A 22611-nucleotide genomic window follows, 5' to 3' on the forward strand; every position below is an offset into this window, starting at 1 on the left:
CACAAAGGGGTCATTGACCATTCAGGTGAACGCCATCCCTTACAAGTTTATTCAGAAGATTCATCCTTGAATGTCCTCGTCAGAAGTCTTGGTGCCCTGCTTCACACTAACAACCATGCTAGGGAACACACTGGAGTTAAACTCTACCCTGGGAATCTGGAAAGACCTGTTGTTAGCTACCTGAGATAGCCCTGTGAGTCCAGGCACCAATCCAATCTGGATCCCACCCTCCAAGGCTGGACCAGATGCAGATGACCTGTGTCCCTTCCCAGCACTACAGAACCCAGACATGTGTGACTCTCCTGTGGTATGTGTCAGAGTACATGTGCCCGTGTACGATATATATGTGCATCTGCATGTCTATGTTTGGGGCTGTGTGCACGTACATGTGTGTACGTACATGTGGGGGGAGGGGTTCACGTGCACGTGGCACAAGCACAGTGAGGAGAAGGTTGCCACTGGAACATGGCCATGATTTTTTCCAGCTAGCCAGTGCTCATGTGAGACCCTCTGCAGAGCTCTGAGTCCCTTCTAGTCCTCCCCTCCAAGAACTCAGGTGCTCCCATGTCCTGTTCTCAGGACACTCAGAAGAACCTCCCAGGCTGAGATACAGCATATACTCAGCACTTAAAGGCTCATTGCGTTTATTGCATGCCTGTGTCTCGAGCTGTCCCCAGGTAAGCTGGCTGCTTATTCAGGAAAGGGTGTGGTTTTGCATGAACAACAGGTTCTCTGGGCTTGTCCAGTCTTCCCTGAGCTCAGAGAGCACTGGAGGAGGTTCTGGTCCTCGCGGTGTCACAGAAGATGCAGACTGAAGAGCAGAGACGCCAGAGAGGCTGCCAGGGCCCCTGTCTGCAGGTGTATGCTGGGGGCCTGTGAGTAGCCATAGTATGTCCTGCAGGAGCCGCCCAGCTCACTCAGGGAGATCGGCTCTTCCTCAGGGGCTTGCATGCTGTTGCTTATCTGGAGACAGACCCCGAGTTAGGCAGCCTGCCGTGTGGGTGGAGGGGGGAGGACAGGAAACCCAGATGACTGCGCTCCTCACCTGTTCCACGGCAGAGAAGACCCGCAACAGGTTGTCAGATAGCACACCTCTGACCTCGGTCTCCGTCCAGTTCCTCCTGAGAAGCTCTGCTATCAGGTCTGGGTACTTGGAAACATCCTCCAGCCCCACAGGAAGCCTAGGCCAAGACCAAGAGGACCAGGCTTTGCAGTCTCTGGGTACATGAAGACCCGAAGAGCAGCAAATGTCCTACACTGTACTCAGGACACAGAAATGGGATCATAACTCCATCATAGAACATGATGTTACCATGACTTACCTGGTAACACCATCATAATCTCCTCCAAGGCCCACAGCCCCAGGTCCTGCCACCTTCTTGATGTGGTCCAGGTGGTCTGTAGGGAGTAGCAGGTGTGAGTCCTAAGCAAGGCCGTCCCTCACTTGGCCACTGCGTGGTCCTACCCACTTACCGGCCACTTGGGACAAGGTGGCACTGTCTGAACAGGACACAAACTCGCTGTAGAAGTTCACCATCACCAGACTGCTTGTGTTCCTCTGCTCAGAGAGGGGTGAAAGTTAGAGAGCCCCCCCCCCAGGAGGCAAGGGGGTCCCCTTCCCTTCTCGATTGCTTACCACCAGCTGCAGCACGTCGTCAGGTACATTCCGCCTGCTTGGACACACGCTGTAGGCAGAGGAGTGGCTGAAGATGACCGGTGCCTTGGAATGCTGCAAAGCGTCCTTCATGGTAGCCACAGCCACGTGGGACAAGTCGATCATGACACCCAGACGGTTCATCTCAGTCAGCACACGCTGGGGGGGCAGGGGAGAGTATTGAGTGGACACTTGGCAGACATTCTGAACTTGAAGCATGGGAAACGCAGCACTAGGTGTTATTAAGTGGCTGGAAGTTGTGGGGTACCCAGGACTCTGCATTGTGGATGCTCAGGGGTTCTAGCAGACCCCCTGGAAGCAAGCATTGTTAGCTCCCTGCAACTGAGAAGGAGACCAGAGTCCACTGAGGTGCGACACTCTGCCCTCACCTTCCCAAAGGGTGACAGTCCTTGGCTCTCAGCTTCGTCATCTCCTCTGTCCACTAGCCAGTTGTCCGCCCTGAAGAGAGAGACACACGTCTAGGGAACAGGGCAGTAGTCTCAGCCCGTCCTCAGCCCGGATAATGGAGCCTGGTCTGGAGCTCAGGGAGGCCAGGGTTCTGGGCATAACAGAGGTCACCAGTTTCCTTTCCTGACCCTTTCACAGGTTTTTCACAGGGACTCCTTACCAGGGCGTGTTGCAGTTGTGGGTGAGGGTCAGGTACCGCATGCCCAGATGGTAGAGTGTCCGCAGGACAGCGAGGCTGCTGTCGATTAAGTGACCACCCTCCACACCGATCAGACTGGCCACTTTCCCCTTCTCGAAAGCCTGTAGGATGTCTACAGAAAACAGAGCAGAGGGTTGGCACTGGACCTTCAGGCTTCAAAGTCCCACCCTCTACTAAAGACCAGGTCTGGCAGGGGGACATCAGGGCCTTGGTGGGGCACTACCTGAACTATTGGTGACACACATGAAGGTCTCAGGATAGAGTTGGCACATGCGGTGTATGACATCGATCTGTTCCAGTATCCTTTTCACGGCATCTTTGTTTTGGGTGTCACAGGGCATGTATGCGGACCAGAACTGGGGGGTCAAGGGGAAGAGCTGACAGCCCGGACCACTGATGTTCCAGCCTACCCCAGTGTACACATGGGCCGGCTCTCTTGCCCTCCTGTAATCCCTGGGGTCCATGAGGCATGCTTCTCTAAGGCAGGCCATACCTAACCAGTCCCAGTGCACAGCCAATGGGAGACGAGAGGATGTACCTGGCCTCCCACAAAGCCGGCCTTCAGCTTGGGGATGTTGGTGTGTGTCTCGAGGAGCGTGCTCAGGTTGGCCTCTGGCTTCTGCAGCTGGTTATTGAACAACGTCAGCAGTTGCCAAGGCAAATCGTTGTGCCTAGGGGCAGGGCGGGAACAAGGAGGGGTCTGAGGTAGATTAGGAAGTCTGCTTGGGCCTGTAGGCCTCTCAACCAGCTGGATTACAGGCTGCCCTTCTCCGTGCAGGCCTCAGAGGTGGACTACGTCTAACGTGAACACACCTGCACACAGCTAAAATTCCTAACTGCACCCCAGTCCAAGTGGCCATGAGCTATGGCTAGGTATGCCTTCCTATGCCCCACTCCATCGCCAAGGGGAGGAAAGGGCAGGTCCTTCCTGAGACAGGGAATCCTTGCAGGTACCCTATAGGAATATGACATTTTTCAGTTCAAAGTCTAAGTTTGGTTTGAAGGGAAAGCCACGGCCTGTAGGGAGTAGCTAGGCTCCCACCCTTCTGAAGTCTCAGCCTCTTCTGTGTCTACTCCTACAGCAGATCTGTGCTCACCTCTGGACAGTTCCCCTCTGACTCCTAAGGGCTTTGATCCTTTGAGTTCTGAGAAGCCCCAAGGGAGCCAGTGCTTTTCTGGCAGAAGGAGAATACCAGGAGCTAGCCCCGAGCTAGTAGCTAGCAGGAGGGCTTTATCTTTTTATTTTAAATCACCTCTGCCTGTGCTTCTGCAGACTGACTTGTCATGAGACTCCAGCAGACACTCTAGGAGCAGCCGGGTAGGTGTGCTCTAAGACGATAGAATAGATAGGCTCAGGCGCGGCAGAAAGCTTGCCTGTGATCGCACTCTGCTGATTTGCATGCCCAAGACTGCTGAGGAGGCACCCACAGGTACTCACCGGTCTGGTGGCTGCAGTTGTGTTAAGTGGGGCCTCGAGGGCCCTGTAAGGTGAGCAGAAACCCACTCCCTTTCCAAGCTCAGGCTTTGGCCCCATTACCCACTTTCCATCTCTAATCCCAGTTCCCTTTTGCTACACCTGAGTTTCCTTATCTATGCCATGGGGTATCTTCCCTGGAGAGTGCATTATTAAGGTAAATAAGTTACTGTTAATGTAGTCATTTGGATCTGCCCACCAAAATGCATCGTTAGGTGATTTTATACTTGTTGCTAACTTCTACAAAAACAGGACAGCTATGTGTCACTAGGTGTAATGGTTTATATAAACTTGGCCCAGGGAGTGGCACTATCAGGAGGTGTGACACTGTTGGAGTGGGTGTGTCCCTGTTGGAGTGGGTGTGTCACTGTGGGTGTTGGCTATAAAGCCCTCCTTCTAGCTGCCTGCTGGTTTTCCACTAGCAGCCTTCAGAAGAAGCTGTAGAACTCTCAGCCCCTCCTGCACCACGCCTGCCTGGATGCTGCCATGCTCCTGCCTTGATGATAATGGAAGAACCTCAGAACCTGTGAGCCTGCTCCAATTAGATGTTCTTATAAGCGTTGCCTTGGTCATGGCCTCTGTTCACAGTAAAACCCTCACTAAGACAGAAGGCAGTATCACAGAGCCCCACTGAGGCACACAATCCCTTTCCTAAATGTCCCTATGAAACACATAGTTTACTTGATTGTTTGTTTGTTTGTTTTTAGGGTTGGCTTCTTTTGAGACAGGGTCTTACTATGCAGCTCTGGGTGGCCTAAAACTCTCCATTTAGCCCAAACTGGCCCTAAATTTGCTGTGATCTGCCAGCCTGTGCCTTCCACATGCTGAGATTACAGGCTCATGTCACCCTGCCCAGCCTCTTTGTTTGTGTGGGGTTTTTTAGATTTATTAATTTAATTTTGTGTGTGTGTGACTTTTAAAAGATTTATTTAAATATTATTATTTAATATTTATATTAAATAATTAATTAATTTTAATTATTATATCTAAGTACACTGTAGCTGTGTTCAGACACTCCAGAAGAGGACGTCAGATCTCGTTACAGATGATTATGAACCACCATGTGGTTGCTGGGATTTGAACTCAGGACCTTCAGAAAAGCAGACAGTGCTCTTAACTGCTGAACCATCTCTCCAGCCCTTATGTGTATGTTTTACTTTTTTCTTATACATATGTGTGTATGTATGTAAGTATGTATGTGTACTACATGTGTGCCTTTTGGCCACAGAGACAAGAAGGCAGCACTGGATTCCTTGGAACTGAATTTATAGATTGCTGTAAGCTGCTATGTGGATATTAAGAACTGAACCCTGGGCTGAAAAGATGGCTCAGCAGTTAAGAGCACTGACTATTTATTCTTCTGAAAGTCCTGAGTTCAAATTCCAGAACCACATGGTGGCTCACAACCATCCATAATGAGATCTGACGCCCTCTGCTGGTAGCTGTCTGAAGACATCTATGGTGTACTTAGATATAATAATAATTTTTTTTTTTTTAAAAGAACTGAACCCCAATTTGGGCAGTAGTAGTGAACACCTTTAATCCTAGCACTCAGGAGGCAGAGGCAGGTGGATATCTGTGAGTTTGAGGCCAGCCTAGTCTAAGAGTGAGTTCCAGAACAGCCAGGGCTACACTGAGAAATCTTGTCTTGGAAAAAAAAACAAAAAACAAAAAGAGAAGAACCAGCCCTGGTCCAACCACTCTTAAGCACTGAGCCCTGTGTCCAGCCCCTGCTTCGTGTTTCTGGTTTTCTGGGGTTGTTTGTTTGTTTGTTTGCTTTTATCTCACTATGTGTCTCTAACTGTCTTGAAACTCACTATGTAGACCAGGCTAGCTTCAAACTCACAGAGATCCACCTGCCTCAGCTTCTCAAGTGCTGGGATTAAAGGCATGTGCCACTATGCTTGGAGTTGTTTGTATCTATCTATCTATCTATCTATCTATCTATCTATCTATATCTATATCTATATCTATAGTTATATCTATCTATATGTATCTATATCTATCTATCTCTACCTTTCTATCTCTATATAGATAGATAGATATAGATACAGATATATTGGGGTTTTTTTGGCTTTTTTTGTTTTTGTTTTTGTTTTTTGTTGTTGTTGTTTTTTGAGACAGGGTTTCTCTGTGTAGCCCTGGCTGTCCTGGAACTCACTCTGTAGATCAGGTTGGCCTGGAACTCAGAAATTCACCTGCCTCAGCCTCCCAAATGCAGAGATTAAAGGCATGCACCACCACTGCCCAGCTGTATTTTTAGACAGGACCTTTCTGTTACCCTAGAAGGAACACAAGGTCATTTTGAGATCCAGGTCGGCCTCAAGCCTTTAGTAGCCCTTTAACCTCCCAAGTTGTGGGGTTACAAGTGGAAGCAAGGACACCCAGCATCACGAGATAATTGACTCAGGTCTGTTGCATCCATGTCCTAGGTCACCTGACACCCATCAGCTCCCCTTCACCTTGACCCCACCCACTCCCAGTAACGGCTATTCCAAAGCCAGTCAGTCAATCCAGGAAGCTCCTTTGGAAAGCTCAGGCAATGTGCCCCTCCTTAAGGCTGGAGCTCAATCCATCCCTCAGCAAATGTGAATGCCACTCCCAGAAGAAGGCCAGGGAATGGGCCAAACATCCTCCCTCTCTGGCCCCACCCACCCTTGCACCTGGCACAGCTTCCTGACTGGATAAATGAATGGGTTTGGGCTAGCCAGGGCAGCCTTGCCAGCGCTCTGTGGCAGGGCTCGGCAGCTTCCAGGAAAGGGACTTTAATCTTTAGTCGAGGACACTCACAACCTGACTATGAAACTCATCCTCACCATAGGCGCCGGGGAGGGGTGGAACACTTGAAAGGGGCCCTGGATACCTCAGGAGCCCACCCCCCTCTCTCCATGGGGAGACAAAATGGGATTCCTGTCTCCCAAAGGAGCAAAGCCATTTCTGCTGGGTCTAACTGCGGTTCTAGAGTCTGGATGCCCCGGGGATCAAGGGTGCTGGTGGGAGATCCATCAAAGGAATGACCCAACGGGGCTGGGTAGGCAGAAGTGACAGCTAGCCGCAGAATGATCCGGCTGCAGCTGCTGGGTGGTAAGGAGCTGATCCTTCAGGTATCAGAGGGAGCGGACACTTTGGGATGGACATATACCACACTCCCACTGTGTGACTTTCACGAAGAAACAAGAGAGGCGCTGGGACATTTGGCTCTGGGCTGGGCACAAGATGGGAGAGAACCTGAAGGATGCTCAAGAGGAACTTCCTGGCCAGGTGGTGGTGGCCACGCCTGTAATCCCAGCACTCTGGGAGGCAGAGGCAGGCGGATTTCTGAGTTCGAGGCCAGTCTGGTCTACAGAGTGAGTTCCAGGACAGCCAGGGCTACACAGAGAAACCCTGTCTGGGGGGGGGGGGAGGGGAAGGAACTTCCTGGGGTAAAGCCACCTTCACCTCCAGGGAGGGTCCTTAGACCCCTCCCTCAGACATATGACTGGAGTGGGGAAACTCAGAATCCCCCAGACGCAGCAGCCAAACTCTGAGCTTCACGAGCCCTGGGATTTGGGTGCCAGGATGCTACCTCCTTTCCTGTCCCTCTTACGCCCTCTTTTGCTGAAAGTGTGTAGGTCCTAATACACTCCACTGAGAACTGAGGCCAGAAGACAAAAGGCATGGTTCGTGGGGGAGGGGAGGTGGGAGGGGTGGGGGAAAGGCCCCACAGGGGCATCTTGATAGGTAGTCACTCACCCGTCAATGACCGGTGTGGTTCTCATGATGTTCTCTGCCTGCTCCCGGAATGTGTCGGAAGCACAGATGGTCAGCAGAGACCAGAGCCACCAGATGACCAACATTTCAAGTCCCCAAGTCCCCAGGGATCTGCTTCCACGGCTGTCTTGGCACCTCCGCGCTGGCCTACGCACAGAGGGAAAAAATGTACAGAGCCCGATGGAACTGCCGTGCCTGTCAGGAGAAAGGACAGAGGCCTTTGGTCCAGGTAATTAAGCCTGTGAGTCCTGTTTATAACTTCCAGTGTTCAATGAGTAACTATTCCATTCCCTTTCAGGATAACATCATGACCCCTTACTGGGCGTTGCTATATCAGCTAGATAGAAGCTCAGAAAGAAAACCCCGAGACAGACTCAGAAGGGGCTAGCGCAGGGCAGTTTGCCTATCATCTGGCTTGCGGGCACATCTGCCCCTGGAGGCTTGGTACCTTTATGAAGACCTGCCCTTTGGGGTCCAGCTCACTGTAAGTGCCTAAATTCTGACAGGCCAGAATTACAACATCCTGGTACCTACCCACCTCCAGGCACCAAGGCCTCTCTTTCCTCCTGACCCTGAGAAGAAAGGTCATAGTCAGGTATAATTCCTTGGCAGGTGCATGAGCCCCTGAGCCTGATTCTCCCTCCTGCTGAGAGCAAGTCATTGATTGTTTGGGAGACTGGGTGAGGTAGCAGCCATCAGCAAACCTCACCATTGGGGAAGAGCCACATATATGTCATCTTCCCAGCTCCCACTGGGCCTGGCAAAGAGGCCCCAAGAATCCCGAGTCCCAGAAAGAGCCACTGTCCTTGTACCTCTGTGGTATCTGGGTCAGGTGACCATATACATTTAGCCCTGTGACCCCTTGTTGCAGACAAGAGGGTCACAGAGGCCTCCTGGTCTACTCTGTCAGCTGTCACATTCCCTGGGTTTGCAAAGCAACTGTGTCTGTGTTTTAAGGCTGTTGGGTGGGGGAGGAGTACAGGAAAGAACTTGTAACCCAGGCTGGATTGGATCCTGTTGCCTTCGCTGCCCCCCCAACCCTAAGAGCTGAGCTTACAGGCGTGCCCACCACACCGTGCTGCTTTCACTACCACAGCTTTCAAATTAGTTTTCTTCCTCAAGCCCTACAATTAGAAATAACAATTCTTTCTTTGTTGCTCTTTTGGTAGCACTTTCTCTCCTTGCTTAGCAGCCTTAATGTAACTCTGTGTCCCTCCCAGAATCCTTAGTGCCTAAATCATGCTCCATAACATCCCTTTAGGAGCAGCACACTCTGGGTTCATTTGTTCCCTCTTCCTATATTTTCTCTTGCAGTATTTATTATGCTTGTTTGCAATATATATATATATATTTTTTTTTGGGGGGGGGGGACAGGATTTCTCAGTGTAGTCGTGGAACTTACGTTGTTCATCAGGCTGGCCTTGAACTCAGGGATCTGCCTGCCTCTGCCTCTTGAGTGCTTGGGATCAAAGGTGTGCACCAGCCCAGCCCAGCTTGGCCTTGAACTCTTGAACTCTTGGCCTTGAACTCCTACCCCTGGGACCCAAGTGTCAGGATTGTATAAGGACACCATCACACCCAGCTTGGATCTTTAAAAACTATTTTTAAAATGTCTGCTGTCATCTCTGTATTGGTTGGAAAGCCCCAAGGGAGCTGGGGACTGGCGCTCAATGTCTCAGTGCTTGCCTAGAATGTGTCAGGCTACAGTTCTATTTCAGATGCAGAAAACACAAAAGCAGAACAGTATGCCTGGGAACTCTCAGGTTCGAATCCCGCTTCATCAACTGTGGGTAGGTCAATCTGGATGTTATGAGCTGCTCACAATTCTCAGCTCATCTTCTCTGAAATTGAGAAGTCCTTGTGTCACCTTTATTTTTGGTAGGAAAAGCCAACCTTCCTAACACTGCGACCCTTTAAATACAGTTCCTCATGCTGTGGTGACCCCCCCAACCATAAAACTATTTTAATTGCTATGTCATAAACTGTAATTTTGCTACTGTTATGAATCATAATGTACATACCTGATATGTAGGATATTTGATATGTGACCCGCGTGAAAGGGTCGTTTGACCCACCTAGGGGTCACGGCCCACAGCTGAGAACCACTGAGCAGGGATTCAGACCTGAGCCTTTTGACGTAGGTTTCATCAAACTAGACCTTATCTTGCTCATCCACATGACTTCTGTAATCCTGCACTTGGGAGGCTGAGGCAGGAGAGTAGTACATTTGAGGCTAGCCTAGGCTGCAGAGTAAAACCTTGTCTTTAAAACCTAGAGAGATGGCTCAGAGGTTAAGAGCACTGACTGCCCTTCCAAAGGTCCTGAGTTCAAATCCCAGCAACCACATGGTGGTTCACAACCATCTGTAATGGGATCTGATGCCCTCTTCTGGTGTCTGAAGACAGCTACAGTGTACTCATATATAATAATAAATAAATCTTAAAAAAAAAACAAAAACAAAAAGATGAAAGCTGTGTTGTGCCAGGTTCCCCCACTGGGTGGCGCTATCACACTCTGGAGTCTTTCAGCCTCCAGATACTACAGCCTCCTCTCTCCCAGGCCCTCTCTGGTTCTGCCTCCTCCAGGATCCCTGGCTGCCAGCTTGGAGCCTACAGCTTCCACTTATTATCCGTGCTTTAACTGTTCCTCCTTGTTGGCTCAGTCTCATACTCAATTAGAACAAGTCCTCACAACATCCTCTGGCCGTGGGCGTGCAGGGGCCGCATTTCTGAGCTTTGCAAGCCTGCTTTATGTCTGTTCAGTGTTCGCACGAGGCCAGCAGTTTGCTGGATGTGCAGTTCTGGGTTGTAAATCATTGCCCCGTGAACTTGAAGGCTCCAAAGTCTGTCTCACTTAAGCCGTAGACAGGAACGACATTGGGTCAGCCGGAATATAAATAATAATAATAAAATCATAATATTTTATTATCCCAGTTCTTTACAGATGGCATGTTTTTTTCTCTTTTCCGGGGAGTATGGCCTCCTCCTGGTGACAGTTCTGTGATTTCTCAGTGAATGGCATGTTTGACATTGAGTTCTTTTTTTTTTTAAGGCAGGGTCTCACACATCCTCCAACTTACTAGCTGAGTGTGACCTTGAACTTATGATCTGATGGCCTCCTACTGCCTGGTGTGGACACACCTGGTTACATGTGGAAGGAGAACAGAGCCCTAGAGGGTCGAGCATGCTAGAAAAGACTGCCAGTTGAGGTACATTGCTGGCTTCCCATTTTATGGACATTGTCATACATACATCATACGTATGTTCTTGTTTGTTTGTTTATTTATTTATTTGTGTGTGTGTGTGTGTGTGTGAGTATGCATGGATGCATTTGTGTATTTGTGTGTGTGTTTTCTTTTTCTGTGTCCCTGGGTGGCTTCCTCTCTTTGTCTTCATGTTTTATTTCAGAAGTTATATATTCAACTTCCTAAGACTGGCTTCTTGTTCCCCTCGGCACTCAGCTTGCGAAAGCCACACCCGTCTGCGGCAAACACTGTTTTCTTTTGTTCCCTTTGGTTTGCTGAGCGGCCTCCAGCCTCTGCTTCCCCGGTTCCCGGTTTCCAGACTTTCCACGTCACTGACGGCACTGACGGCGTCCCATGACCAGCAATCCCTGTTGCTCCTCTACCTGATGTTTAAGGCTGGAGCGGCAGCTAAGTGGGCGGGGCAGGGCGGGGCTGTGTGGGACTCAACTAGGGCTGACAGGCAACAAAAGGAACTTGCCCCAGTAGCAGGGTTCTCCAAGCAAACCAGAAGCACTGTTGGGAAAAGCCATCCTGGTTCTGGAAGATTTCTGTCATGGGTGTCTCTCAGTGGTTTTTTCCTGCCTTGACTAGGTTACAGTTCTCTCTGATCCCTCCGTGTCTCTCTTGAATCTCATCCTGGGCGTTTCCAGAATCCCACTGCCAGCCAACACCAACCGCAGCTATCTGACATCTCTGCTGGGTTAGGGAGCCCCCTACAGTTCCTTTGCAAGCACTCTCTATAGTGCTCCCTTTGCAAGCACTCTCTATAGTGCTCCCTTTGCAGCACACTTGTCACCAGGTGATGTTGACGTGGCCCCACTGAGGGGCCAGCGAACAGCCAGATGTATAGACAGCGTGGCCAGAAGCCGGGTTGCTTCATTGAGCCAACCAGTTGTTTTTCTTTTTACATTTTTAAAAAAGACTTATGCCAGGCAGTGGTGGCGCACGCCTGTAATCCCAGCACTCTGGGAGGCAAAGGCAGGTGGATTTCTGAGTTCGAGGCCAGCCTGATCTACAGAGTGAGCTCCAGGACAGCCAGGGCTATACAGAGAAACCCTGTCTCAAAAAAACCAAATCCAAAAAATAAATAAATAAATAAAAATGAAAAAAGACTTATTTATGTATTATATGTAAGTACACTGTAGCTGTCTTCAGACACCAAAAGAGGGCATCAGATCTCATTACGGATGGTTGTGAGCCACCATATGGTTTGTGGGATTTGAACTCAGGACCTTCAGGAAAGCAGCAGTGTTCTTAACCACTGAGTCATCTCTCCAGCCCTCCTTTTACATTTTTATTTGATTAGTGTGTGTGTGTGTGTGTGTGTGTGTGTTTCAGACACTGCTTTCTGCCTGCTTTGGTAATTGCTTCTCAAGAGATTCATACCCAACACCGGCCTCAAGTGTTGCTTTCAAACTAACAGTTGGCCTTGAACCATATCCCTTTATTCTATGTATAGGATGGTGTTACTCATTAGGAAAACATGCTTACTTGCCAAAAGCAGAAAGAACACAGTAAAAATAAACATATGCTACCTAAATTGTGTTCCTCAGTCCCACCCAGAGTCAGAGAGGGTGCCGTGGAAGGCAAGCAGTAAATCGTATCCAACCCCCTAAAAATGTGCTGCATTGAACTGGGTGCCTTGATGGGCCTGGAGTCACCAAGTCCTGGCACAGAAGACCTCAGAATGAGTCACTAGCCGGACCCTTGTGCCAAGCCTCCTTGTGATGGGGGCCTTAGGAAGCTGCCTCTAAGCTGCCTCTTGTAACTCGAGACCCAAATGGGCTAACTTGACTCTGGTCCTATCACCAGGTAGCCGTGGGGCAGTAGAGACAATTGCACAGCAGCACAGCACAGAGACCTCAGATCTATGATCTCATGTCCTCTATAAACACAGGTCACAGTGCATGTCCAAACCCAGAGACATCTCAACACACGGGTCGGGTGGCACCCCCACACAGTAAAAACACAAACATATTCCACGTGCATGCTTGTAAATCTACATGTTACACGTATGCTCCCTCATGAACACCATCTTCAGTAGACATGTACAAACATATCTGTCCATGTCTGAATGTTAGTCTCTGTACAGAAGGATCCATGTAGACACAGACCTGCCCAGGCCCCACACCTTCACATAGATCACCACAGACAGAAACACTTGGGCATACCCAAAGAAAGAGTCCCAAACGGGTGGCCATGCTTCTGATTACATGTGTGGACTTTTCCATATGTATTAAGCAGATACTCAGATGCCTAGACAATTATAGACAGCTACACATGTGCCCACATAGGCCCATCATCTGTCAGGCCATACACTCTCCAGATGGCCCCTGCCACACTTACCTGTGGCCCAGGGGTGGGTGTACCCAGCCACTCAAGTACCACCCGCTTCCATGCCTCTTGGGTGCCTTCAGTTTCATAGGACTACTTGTGTGGTCTCGAACCTAGGTCCCCCAAAGTCATTTTCGGCGAGGCTGTATGTGGAATGGTAACTTGTGCATCATCTGTCCCTATGCCTTTCCCCCCGGGGATGTCACTGGATCGCTGGTGGCTCAGTAGACCAGCCCGTCTCCCAGCTGTACACCAGGCTGACATCTGCACTGAGGTCCCTCTGACCACTAGACTTTCAGGAGCAACAGCCAAACCCTCACCCTGACCTCCGTCCCCAAAGCCTAGCTCCTCAGGGGTCATGCCATATGATATCGCAGGCCACCTGAAGAGGAGTCCTTCCCTCCGTCACCTCCAGTCCATCCTCAAGCTCCATGTCTTCCTCTCTCCCCCACCCTGCCTACGAGTCTCATATAGCTCCTAGCTGTCTGCCCCATGGGGCCGCCTTTCTCAGTGTCACCCTAGCTGTGCATACCTTGGCTGCATTAAAAAAGGTTGAGCTTTTAGCTAAACCTTTACCTCCCCCACACCAGGCTGGGCATCTAGAGGTAACACTCGTGCTCTGCCCGCCCCTCCATGTTTATCATCTATCTGACCGCTCTCACCTGGCAGAGCCTCTCCCTTCAATGACTTGTGCGACGTCATCCTCCACATGTAGACATTGTTCGTGGGCTATCTGTACGGTTCTCCTGCTCACAGGATGTTTTCTACCCAGAAATGGAAAGGGCTTTCTGTCCCTCATTACCGCTTGGCCTCCGCCCACTGCTCCTTCCCAGCACCCGACACTCACCAGGAGCTCACGCAGTCACGTCACGTCACGGGTGCGAATATGGCTTCAGTCCTGCGGCTGAAACCCAGAAAGACGGACAGACAGCCTGCTCCTGAGTCCTCCAGCTTTGAAGGGCCACCTCTTTAAAAGGGAAACTCCCCGGGGCTCCACAGAGTGCCAAGGAGGGCAGTCAGAGCTAATGCATCACACGTGTCAGCTGGTCCTCGTCTCCGAAAGGCACGCAAACCCTCAGTAACGCAGAGCATCCGGTGAGGTCCGGATCTCTGGGTCAAAAGTCTGGAGAATGATAGGCCTTTGGGGCCACAGCCAGTAACCTGAGCTCTCCACCTCAGAGGTCATGGCGCAGGGGCACCGAGTTAACTGACCAGGCTAACTGAGTTAGGAAGCCAGAAGGGGAGTCTGGCCTGTGGTCTTAAAGTATGTATGCTCTTGGGGTCATTCTGCTAACCTCAAGATCCTGAGGTGGCCTTGGGATTTACAGTCACATATTTTCTTCCATCCTCTGACCCCCTTATCACTTCCCTCATTACTGAAGTAAAAATGTCCTGTGCTTCCCAGTTGGGACAGCCAGTTCCCCACCCTAGGAATGAACCAGCACTGTTAGACCCACCCCCGGGAGCCCCTGGATCCTTTGTTCAAATGAGGAGGGTTGATTTCTCTCCATCCTCACCATAAGGAGAAACAACAGCAGCCTCAGATTGGAATGTTCTCTGGCAGAACTACAGGCCTTTCGAAATTGTGGGAGGGTCCAGTGCCTCTCTGTGAGCTGGAGGCAGGCCTTCTCTGATCAGTGGCTTTAAGATTCTGTCCAGAGCTGGGCGGTGGTGGCGCTCTCCTTTGATCCCAGCACTTAGGAGGCAGAGGCAGGCGGATTTCTGAGTTCGAGGCCAGCCTGGTTTACAGAGTGAGTTCAAGGACAGCCAGGGCTGCACAGAGAAACCCTGTCTTCAAAAAACCAAAAAACCAAAAAAAAAAAAAAAAAAAAACCAAAAAAAAAAAAAAAACAAAAAAACCCAAGGTCTGTCCAGAGCTGGAGAAATGGCTCAGCGGTTAAGAGCACTGACTGAAGCTCTGGGAAAGAGCAACCCACCTGCTGTTACACGGCCAGGCCAGGGGGTGGGCCAGAGCAGCAGCAGAGGCCCCTGAGTGTTCCTATTGTGCCCCTCCATGGAGGCTGATCCGGCCTTTCCTTCTGTCTTAGTACTGGGGATACCCTGTTCTCTGCTTCCACAGAATCTTTTTTTTAAATGTATTTATTTATTATATGTAAGTACACTGTAGCTGTCTTCAGACACACCAGAAGAGGGCACCAGATCCCATTACAGATGGTTGTGAGCCATGTGGGTGCTGGGATTTGAACTCAGGACCTTTGGAAGAGCAGCTGGTGGTCTTAACCACTGGGCCATCTCTCCAGTCCCATCCTTGATGTGTCTTACAAGCAAGTCTGATGCACATACAGTATAAAGCCCCTAGCTTGAGTGACTGCCTGGGCACAGGTGTGGCCCCCTTGTCTGTCCTCAGCACCACAGACAGTACAGCTTCCTACTGTGGAGCCACAGGCCTCAAGCCTCTAGGACAGAAGTGTGAAGTGTGTGCAGGGTAAGAGTTCATGTTAACTGAGCAACTGTCATGTGCTGAGGGAGCCTAGCGGCATGTGGCGTGTGAGGCAGAAACCTCCCTGCCCCCCTCTCCGCCCCCATGAGCTTGGAAACCCCTAAAAGAAAGAGGGCTGGGCTCTGTCCTTGAGCCCCGCCTTGTCCCTCTGACTTGCCACCTGCTAGGATCCACATCTTTAGGCTTGGCTTCCTTGTCCTTTCCCAGGCCAATTCCCCGGAGTCCGGGTGTGAAGCTTGCTCCCTGTTCCTTTTCTACCCCACCCTATCATGACTCTTGTGGGGAACAGTAGACAGTTTTCTTCTCTCTCTTGCCCCGCTCGCTCCAGCCCAAAGGTTTATTTATTTATTTATTTATTATATGTAAGTACAGACACCCCAGAAGAGGGCATCAGATCTCATATGGTTGGTTTTGAGCCACCATGTGGGTGCTGGGATTTGAACTCAGGACCTTCGGAAGAGCAGTCAGTGCACTTAACCACTGAGCCAGCTCTTTGGCCCACACAACATCTTTTCAAGACAAGGAATCTCTGTGTAGCCCTGGCTGTCCTGGAACTCACTCTGTAGATCCAGCTGCCCTCCAACCTAGAAGTCCACCTGCCTCTGCCTCTGCCTCTCAAGTACTGGGATTAGAGGTGTGTAACACAACCCGTTTGGCTGGTACCATCTTTTAGCCTGGCTTAAGGCCCTATCAGAACCCTCAGAAGTCCCATCCGCACAGAGAAGACTCTTAGGAGACCTTCCATGACATATGACCCCAGCCTTGACCTCACCCCTCTCTGCTCCACCCTTGTGACTCCCCAGGTGTGTTTAAGACCACAGGGCATTTGCATCTACCTGAACGTTCCTCCAGAAGACAATCCAGGCCTCCCTTGTCCAGCCTGCCCCAGCACTGCCTCACCCTGCCTAGGCCTCCCCAGCATCCAGCAGCTGTGGATTGCTCAGGTCTGGCTTACTGTTTGCTCCTCCCCCTACTGCTTGCTCCTCCCCTTACTGCTTGCTCCTCCCCCTACTGCTTGCTCCTCCCCCTTACTGCTTGCTCCTCCCCCTGCTGCTTGCTCCTCCCCCTTACTGCGTGTCCCTCCCCTTACTGCTTGCTCCTCCCCTTACTGCTTGCTCCTCCCCCCACTACTTGCTCCTCCCCCTTACTGCCTGCCCCCCCCCTTTACTGCCCGCTCCTCCCCCTTACTGCGTGCCCCTCCCCCTACAGAACCGTCCCTGACCTTGGAGGTCTCATTTGCTCCTTCTGGCGTGTTCCAGCCAAGAGAGAATTATGAAGGGTCAGAGAGTGAAGCGCAGACTCAATCTTTCCGAAGCCTGCTTGGCCACCCTGCCTCCAGGGCTTCCACACTTGACCTCCATCTTTGCCTGGGGTCCACAGCCACGCCCAGAATTCCAGTTGGTTTTGAAGGGACAAGAGTGATTTGTCTCCAGAATGGCCTCTCTGCTACTCCTACTGGCCATTTCTGACCATATTTTCAGCTTTTTTTTTTTTTTCCCGAGACAGGGTTTCTCTGTGTAGCCCTGGCTGTCCTGGAACTCACTCTAACCAGGCTGGCCTCGAACTCAGAAATCTGCCTGCCTCTGCCTCCCGAGTGCTAGGATTACAGGTGTGTGCCACCACCGCCCGGCTTATGTATGTTTTTTTAAAAAGATTTACTTATTATTGTATGTAAGTACACTGTTGCTGTCTTCAGACACCCCGGAAGAGAGCATCAGATCTCTTTACCAGATGGTTGTGAGCCACCATGTGGTTGCTGGGAATTGAACTCAGGACCTCTGGAAGAGCAGCCAGTGCTCTTAACTAGCTGAGCCATCTCTCCAGCCCCACTTTGAGTTTCTAGACCAAGTTCAAGTGAGGATATTCTGGTGCTTCCCACGGCTATGCAGTGGGGCATCCGAGCACATACAGGGTCTGTCGGGGAGTCTGAAGGCCTGCGCACCTTGTCAGGACTCGCCCTGGGGGAAGTCCTATTGGTTATTCTGAGACAGATTGTTAAAGAACCACTGGTGAAGTTGGCCCTGAGCTTTCTCCCTGGGTGGGGTTGTCCCAGCTGCTGACACCTCTGTGCTTCATCAGCAAATCTCTTGGTAAATCTTGATCATGACCTCAGAAGCCTCCCACGCTGCATGCCAGAAAACAAAGTCAGGGTCAGGGCCGAGCAGAATGGAGGAGGGGCTCCCGTGTGGACTGTAAGATCCAAGACAGTGAACTGGGGAGGAGGAAACTCTAGGTTGAAAGAGACACAGCATTCGGTGGCTCCTTGGGCTTCAGCATCCTGGCTGAGAGCCTGAGGCTGGATGTGGTGGTTTGGATAGGTGTGGCCCAGGGAATGGCACTATTAGGAGGTGTGGCCTCGTTGGAGTGGGTGTGGCCTCGTTGGAGTGGGTGTGGCCTTGTTGGCTGAAGTGTGTCACTGCGGGGTGGGCTTTGAGAGCCTCCTCCTAGCTGCCTGAAAACAGTCTGTTCCTGGCTTCCCTTCGATGAAGATGTAGAAATTTCAGCTCCTCCAGCTCCACACTTGTCATACTCTCGCCTTGACGATAATGGACTGAACCTCTGAACCAGTAAGGCAGCCCCAATCAAAGGTTGTTCTTTGAAAGAACTTTGCTTGTGACTGCTTTAGTCATAGTGTCTCCTCACAGCAATGGAAACCCTAACTAAGACACTGGCGAACACTCGGGAGTAACGCCAGGCACCCAGGCTAGTGCCCTGCAGAGCTGCTTACAGTCAGCCCCGAACTCCAGACAAGGAGACAGGCCCAGGCACACAGCCAGTGTCCCCGCACCCGTGCCTGTCAGCACGGGCATCCACCAGGAGGCCTGGGCTACCACCCTCTGCGGGCGGGGTCCCTTCTGGCTCTCCTTGATGGTCTGACCAGGGGACAATGGCAAGTCGGTCACCGAGGAAAACTATTCCCAATTGCTTGTGGTGGGCTCCATTTACAGTCTCTGAGGACTTGGCAGGACAGCCAAGGGCTTGGCGCCAACCCAACGTTCCACGGCACCCTCTCTCCAAGGCCCGAATTCTTAACTCACATCCTTCTCTCTGGGAGCAAGTCCTGCTGTTAGCCCTCTTGCCCAACTCTGTAAACAAAGCGATGAAAGCACAGGGCCACGGGAGCGGAGTCATCACTCATGCTCTGGCTCTAAACTCTCGCCTGGGCCACCGTGGCCGCTCTCCCGACCTTGAAACTCTCAGGACTACGTGAGGTGGAGGGGCTCCAGTAGGAAAAGCCCTAACTCCTTCTAATGCCTCTTCATCTAGCTCATGCCAAACCGGAAACCCACCTCTTAGAAGGGCCACCATTACTGCTTTTGCTTCCCTGCGGGAACTGAGGTCAGCTTCTTTCTGTTGTGCTCACCTGCCCTCAGGGAACTCCTACTTGGACCTTAGCCCTCAGAGTTGACACTGACCTAGGCCTCTATCAAGATCCCTCAGTGAGAGCTGCTTCCTTTACAGACAAGAGAACTCAGCTGGCCCAGAGAAAGCATGATAAGGTGGTGTTTGAATATTAGGGAAATGTCCTGGTGCCTTTTCTACCTAGGAGCCCAAGCCACAGGTACCCAACACCAATGGACAGCAGCTCCTCCCATCCCTGAAGTCAGCTCCTCCCATCTCAGAAGTCAGCTCCTCCCATCTCAGAAGTCAGCTCCTCCCATCTCAGAAGTCAGCTCCTCCCATCTCAGAAGTCAGCCCCTCCCATCTCAGAAGGCACCTCCCATTTCAGAAGTCAGCTCCTCCCATCTCAGAAGTCAGCTCCTCCCATCTCAGAAGTCAGCTCCTCCCATCTCAGAAGTCAGCTCCTCCCATCTCAGGGCAGTAATTCATCCCCTCCCAGGGAAGATGCCTTGGTCCACACTGTAGTTTCTCTGTTACACCTGGCTGTGGTGCCTCAGCAGGTTCTGCCCCAAGACCCAATTTTCTTTGACATCTAAAGAAAAGAGGTAATTGAAGGATCAAAGAAAAAGATAATATGGCTGCTTGGGGGTTAAAAAAAGATTTAAGAGCAAATCTGAAAACTGAACATGGTAGCCTACTTCTAATGTCAACATTCTGAAAGCAGAGTTGAGCTGGAGAGATGACTCAGCAGTTAAGAGCACTGACTACTCTTCCAAAGGTCCTAAGTTCATTTCCCAGTGACTCACAACCACCTGTAATGGGATCTGATGCCCTCTTCTGGTATGTCTAAAAGCAGCTATAGTGTACTCACATAAATACAATAAATAAACCTTTTTTAAAAAAATGAAGGCAAGCCGGGTGGTGGTGGCGCATGCCTGTAATCCCAGCACTCTGGAAGACAGAGGCAGGCGGATTTCTGAGTTCAAGGCCAGCCTGGTCTACAGAGTGAGTTCCAGGACAGCCAGGGCTATACAGAGAAACCCTATTTCAAAAAAACCAAATTAAAAAAAAAAAAAAAAGAAGGCAGAGTTACACTAATCTTTGTGAATTCCTGTACAGCCAGGGCTACACAGAGGGATTCTGTCTCAAAAATCGAAACAAAACAGAACAAAACAAAACAAAGAAAATCAGATCTATGATTAATGACCAGGACTTGAAAGGTGACCATACTGAGTCTTCTTTCAGGGTTGTAACAGGCGAGACACACACACACACCCCACTACACTGCGGCTCCAGCCCTAGTCCTGGGCAATTTTTTATTTTGTTTTTTCGAGACAGGATTTCTCTGTGTAGCCCTGGCTGTCCTGGAACTCACTCTGTAGACCAGGCTGGCCTCAAACTCAGAAATCTGCCTGCCTCTGCCTCCCAAGTGCTGGGATTACAGGCGTGCGCCACCACCGCCTGGCTAGTCCAGGGCAAACATGACTGTTAAAAGAGTTCTCGTTGCTGCTGCTGGGATGGGCCTTTGCGGGCTGGCCTGGAGCCCTGTATGTAGACCAGCCAGGCTTCAAATGAATAGAGATCTACCTACCTCTGCCTCTGCCTCCTGAGTGCTGGCATTAAAACCCACCTTGAACAAGCTATGTCTGAAGAAGACAGGTGCTTGATGGTGGCCAGACAGACGTACCCAGAGACCCAGTCTAGACAGGAACCAGTCCAGATGACTGCAAGCATCATGTCCTAAGCATTAGGCTTAGAATACCAAAAGAAGACTCAGCAGAGGACATGCCTTCACACCACGCAAGACCATTCCCTGAATGTGTCTGGTGCTGTCTTGTGCCACCATTGTCAGGTCTACTGCTGCCAGGGAGACAGAACATTCCGAGCTCAGAGAGAACCGCCACAGTCCCCGTTCCACCGCCGCTAAAGCTAACAGTGTTTTCATCTCTTCCTCTCAAACACCCCTATATCCAACACACATCTCCTCACGTGGAAGCTGAAGTGGTGGGACGAGGGGCTGCCTGCAGTTGGGTAAGAGGACAGATAATTGTACGGAACATTCCGGAACAGCAGCAAGGATTGACCGGCCCCTCACCCTGTTTCCAGGAAAGCTTTGCGGAACAAAGGGACAAGTTAGAGAGTCTAAAGGAAAGCAATGAAGGGACACGAAAGGCTGAGAGGGCATGGGGGAAGGAGCTGGAGCCAAAGGCAGAGTGGAAGGCTCGCTGATATAAAGACAACCAGACCACAACAGCTCATCACTGACGCAGCTCTCCCACCGGCTAGAACCACTGGAGAGCCCTTCTCTGAACATCTGTTTCTAGGCTCTAATGGTGCCCTGCAGATAGGGACGACTCTTCCCTCCAGACAATATTCTCTAATCCCCACGGGTCCTCTGACCCTAACCCACTCACCCCAGCATATACAGGTCTGTCCCAGAAGGGCCCTCCTAGTCTCTGCAGCTCCCCAGGTCTCAGATGCAGGCTCCTCCCCACCACCTGCCTTTCCTCCCAGACCTCTCCTAACACTGCTACTTCCGCCCTGTGCTCTTTTATTGAGGAGGAGGGGTAAGAGGAAAAGTCTTGAGGAACTCTCCAGTCCCCTGCTTAAGCACTAGAAGGCCAGTCCTCACCCCAGGCGGAGTCACTCTCCTTAGCTGTTGGCCTGCACACTTCAGGTGAACATCCTTGAGATAGCCTCTCTCAGAAGGCCGGGCATTTCCTTCCTACAGTGCTGGGACCTGTTCTGCCAGTTGAACCTTTCGGGAGTTAGTTCTGGGACACTGAGCCATATTAGGACAGTCAAACCTTCCTCAGTCTTCACAGTAAACATTTTAGCTGTGCAACTACAGTGTACCTATGGGGGTTCTTAAGCCCCGTGTGCAGATCCACACGGAAACCAACATGGCCGTGTTCAACGTGGGACTGTCTGTTATTGCTCCAGGAGGAAAGAGACTCTTCGTCAGTGCCGTGGAAGACCATCAGCTGGGATGATCGAGGAGCTGATGGCCGAGAGACCACGAGCCTCTTCTCAGGGGCCCATCCACTTATGATTTTGTTTTGGGATTTTTGCTTGTTTTTTTTTTCCCTGTGTTTTCAGAGACAAGTTCTCACTCTGCCACCGCAGCTGGACTCAAACTTGTTATGATCCCCCTACCCCAACTCCATCTCTGCCTCTTGATTGATTAAAAATTTGTGTCACTTTGCCAGGCCCACTTGGGGCATTTCTTTTTCTTTCTTTCTTTCTTTTTTTTTTTTTTTTTTGGATTTGGTTTTTTCAGGGTTTCTCTGTGTAGCCCTGGCTGTCCTGGAGCTCACTCTGTAGACCAGGCTGGTCTCGAACTCAGAAATCTGCCTGCCTCTGCCTCCCAAGTGCTGGGATTAAAGGCATGTGCCACCACCGCCCAGCACTTGGGGTGTTTCTAATTACGGGATGCCACAAAATGCATTGCCTGAGAGAACTCTCGCCCCTCACACGCCCACTCTGTCTGAGGGGTAGCGGTCAAGCAGTGTGATAGCATCTGTCCAAGGTCACGGCATTCAGGAGCACCGCTCACTTACCCTTGAACAAGTATAAGTTACGCAAAGTGGTCCAGGTTTTGCTGTCATGGTTCCCTCCCTCTGCAACGAAGGCTCTGAGGCCTTCAGCTGGGGATCCCGCCACGATGACCTACACTGATCTGTCT

General features: G+C 50.9%; 1 protein-coding gene across 7 annotated transcripts; it reads right to left on the reverse strand.

Moving 5' to 3' along the window:
• Positions 1 to 627: 627 nt before the first annotated feature.
• Dpep1 (dipeptidase 1) lies at positions 628 to 21420 on the reverse strand. Of its 7 annotated transcripts, none has more exons than XM_052167082.1 (12): positions 13971 to 14383; positions 13786 to 13887; positions 7528 to 7692; positions 2860 to 2992; positions 2545 to 2677; positions 2283 to 2433; positions 2044 to 2113; positions 1637 to 1813; positions 1474 to 1558; positions 1323 to 1398; positions 1046 to 1181; positions 628 to 963 (listed from the first exon to the last, which is right to left on the reverse strand). In XM_052167082.1, the coding sequence occupies exons 3-12, from the start codon at positions 7629 to 7631 to the stop codon at positions 796 to 798; spliced, it is 1233 nt and encodes a 410-aa protein (XP_052023042.1). In that variant the 5' UTR covers positions 7632 to 7692; positions 13786 to 13887; positions 13971 to 14383; the 3' UTR covers positions 628 to 795. The 7 variants fall into 7 exon arrangements, with proteins under 7 accessions (XP_052023042.1, XP_052023041.1, XP_052023037.1 ...); XM_052167081.1 differs by having other exon boundaries at positions 7528 to 7740; XM_052167077.1 differs by lacking the exons at positions 13786 to 13887; positions 13971 to 14383 and adding an exon at positions 21341 to 21420 and having other exon boundaries at positions 7528 to 7740.
• Positions 21421 to 22611: the final 1191 nt, after the last annotated feature.

This window comes from Apodemus sylvaticus, chromosome 21 (assembly GCF_947179515.1).
Source record: "Apodemus sylvaticus chromosome 21, mApoSyl1.1, whole genome shotgun sequence".
NCBI lineage: Eukaryota > Metazoa > Chordata > Mammalia > Rodentia > Muridae > Apodemus > Apodemus sylvaticus.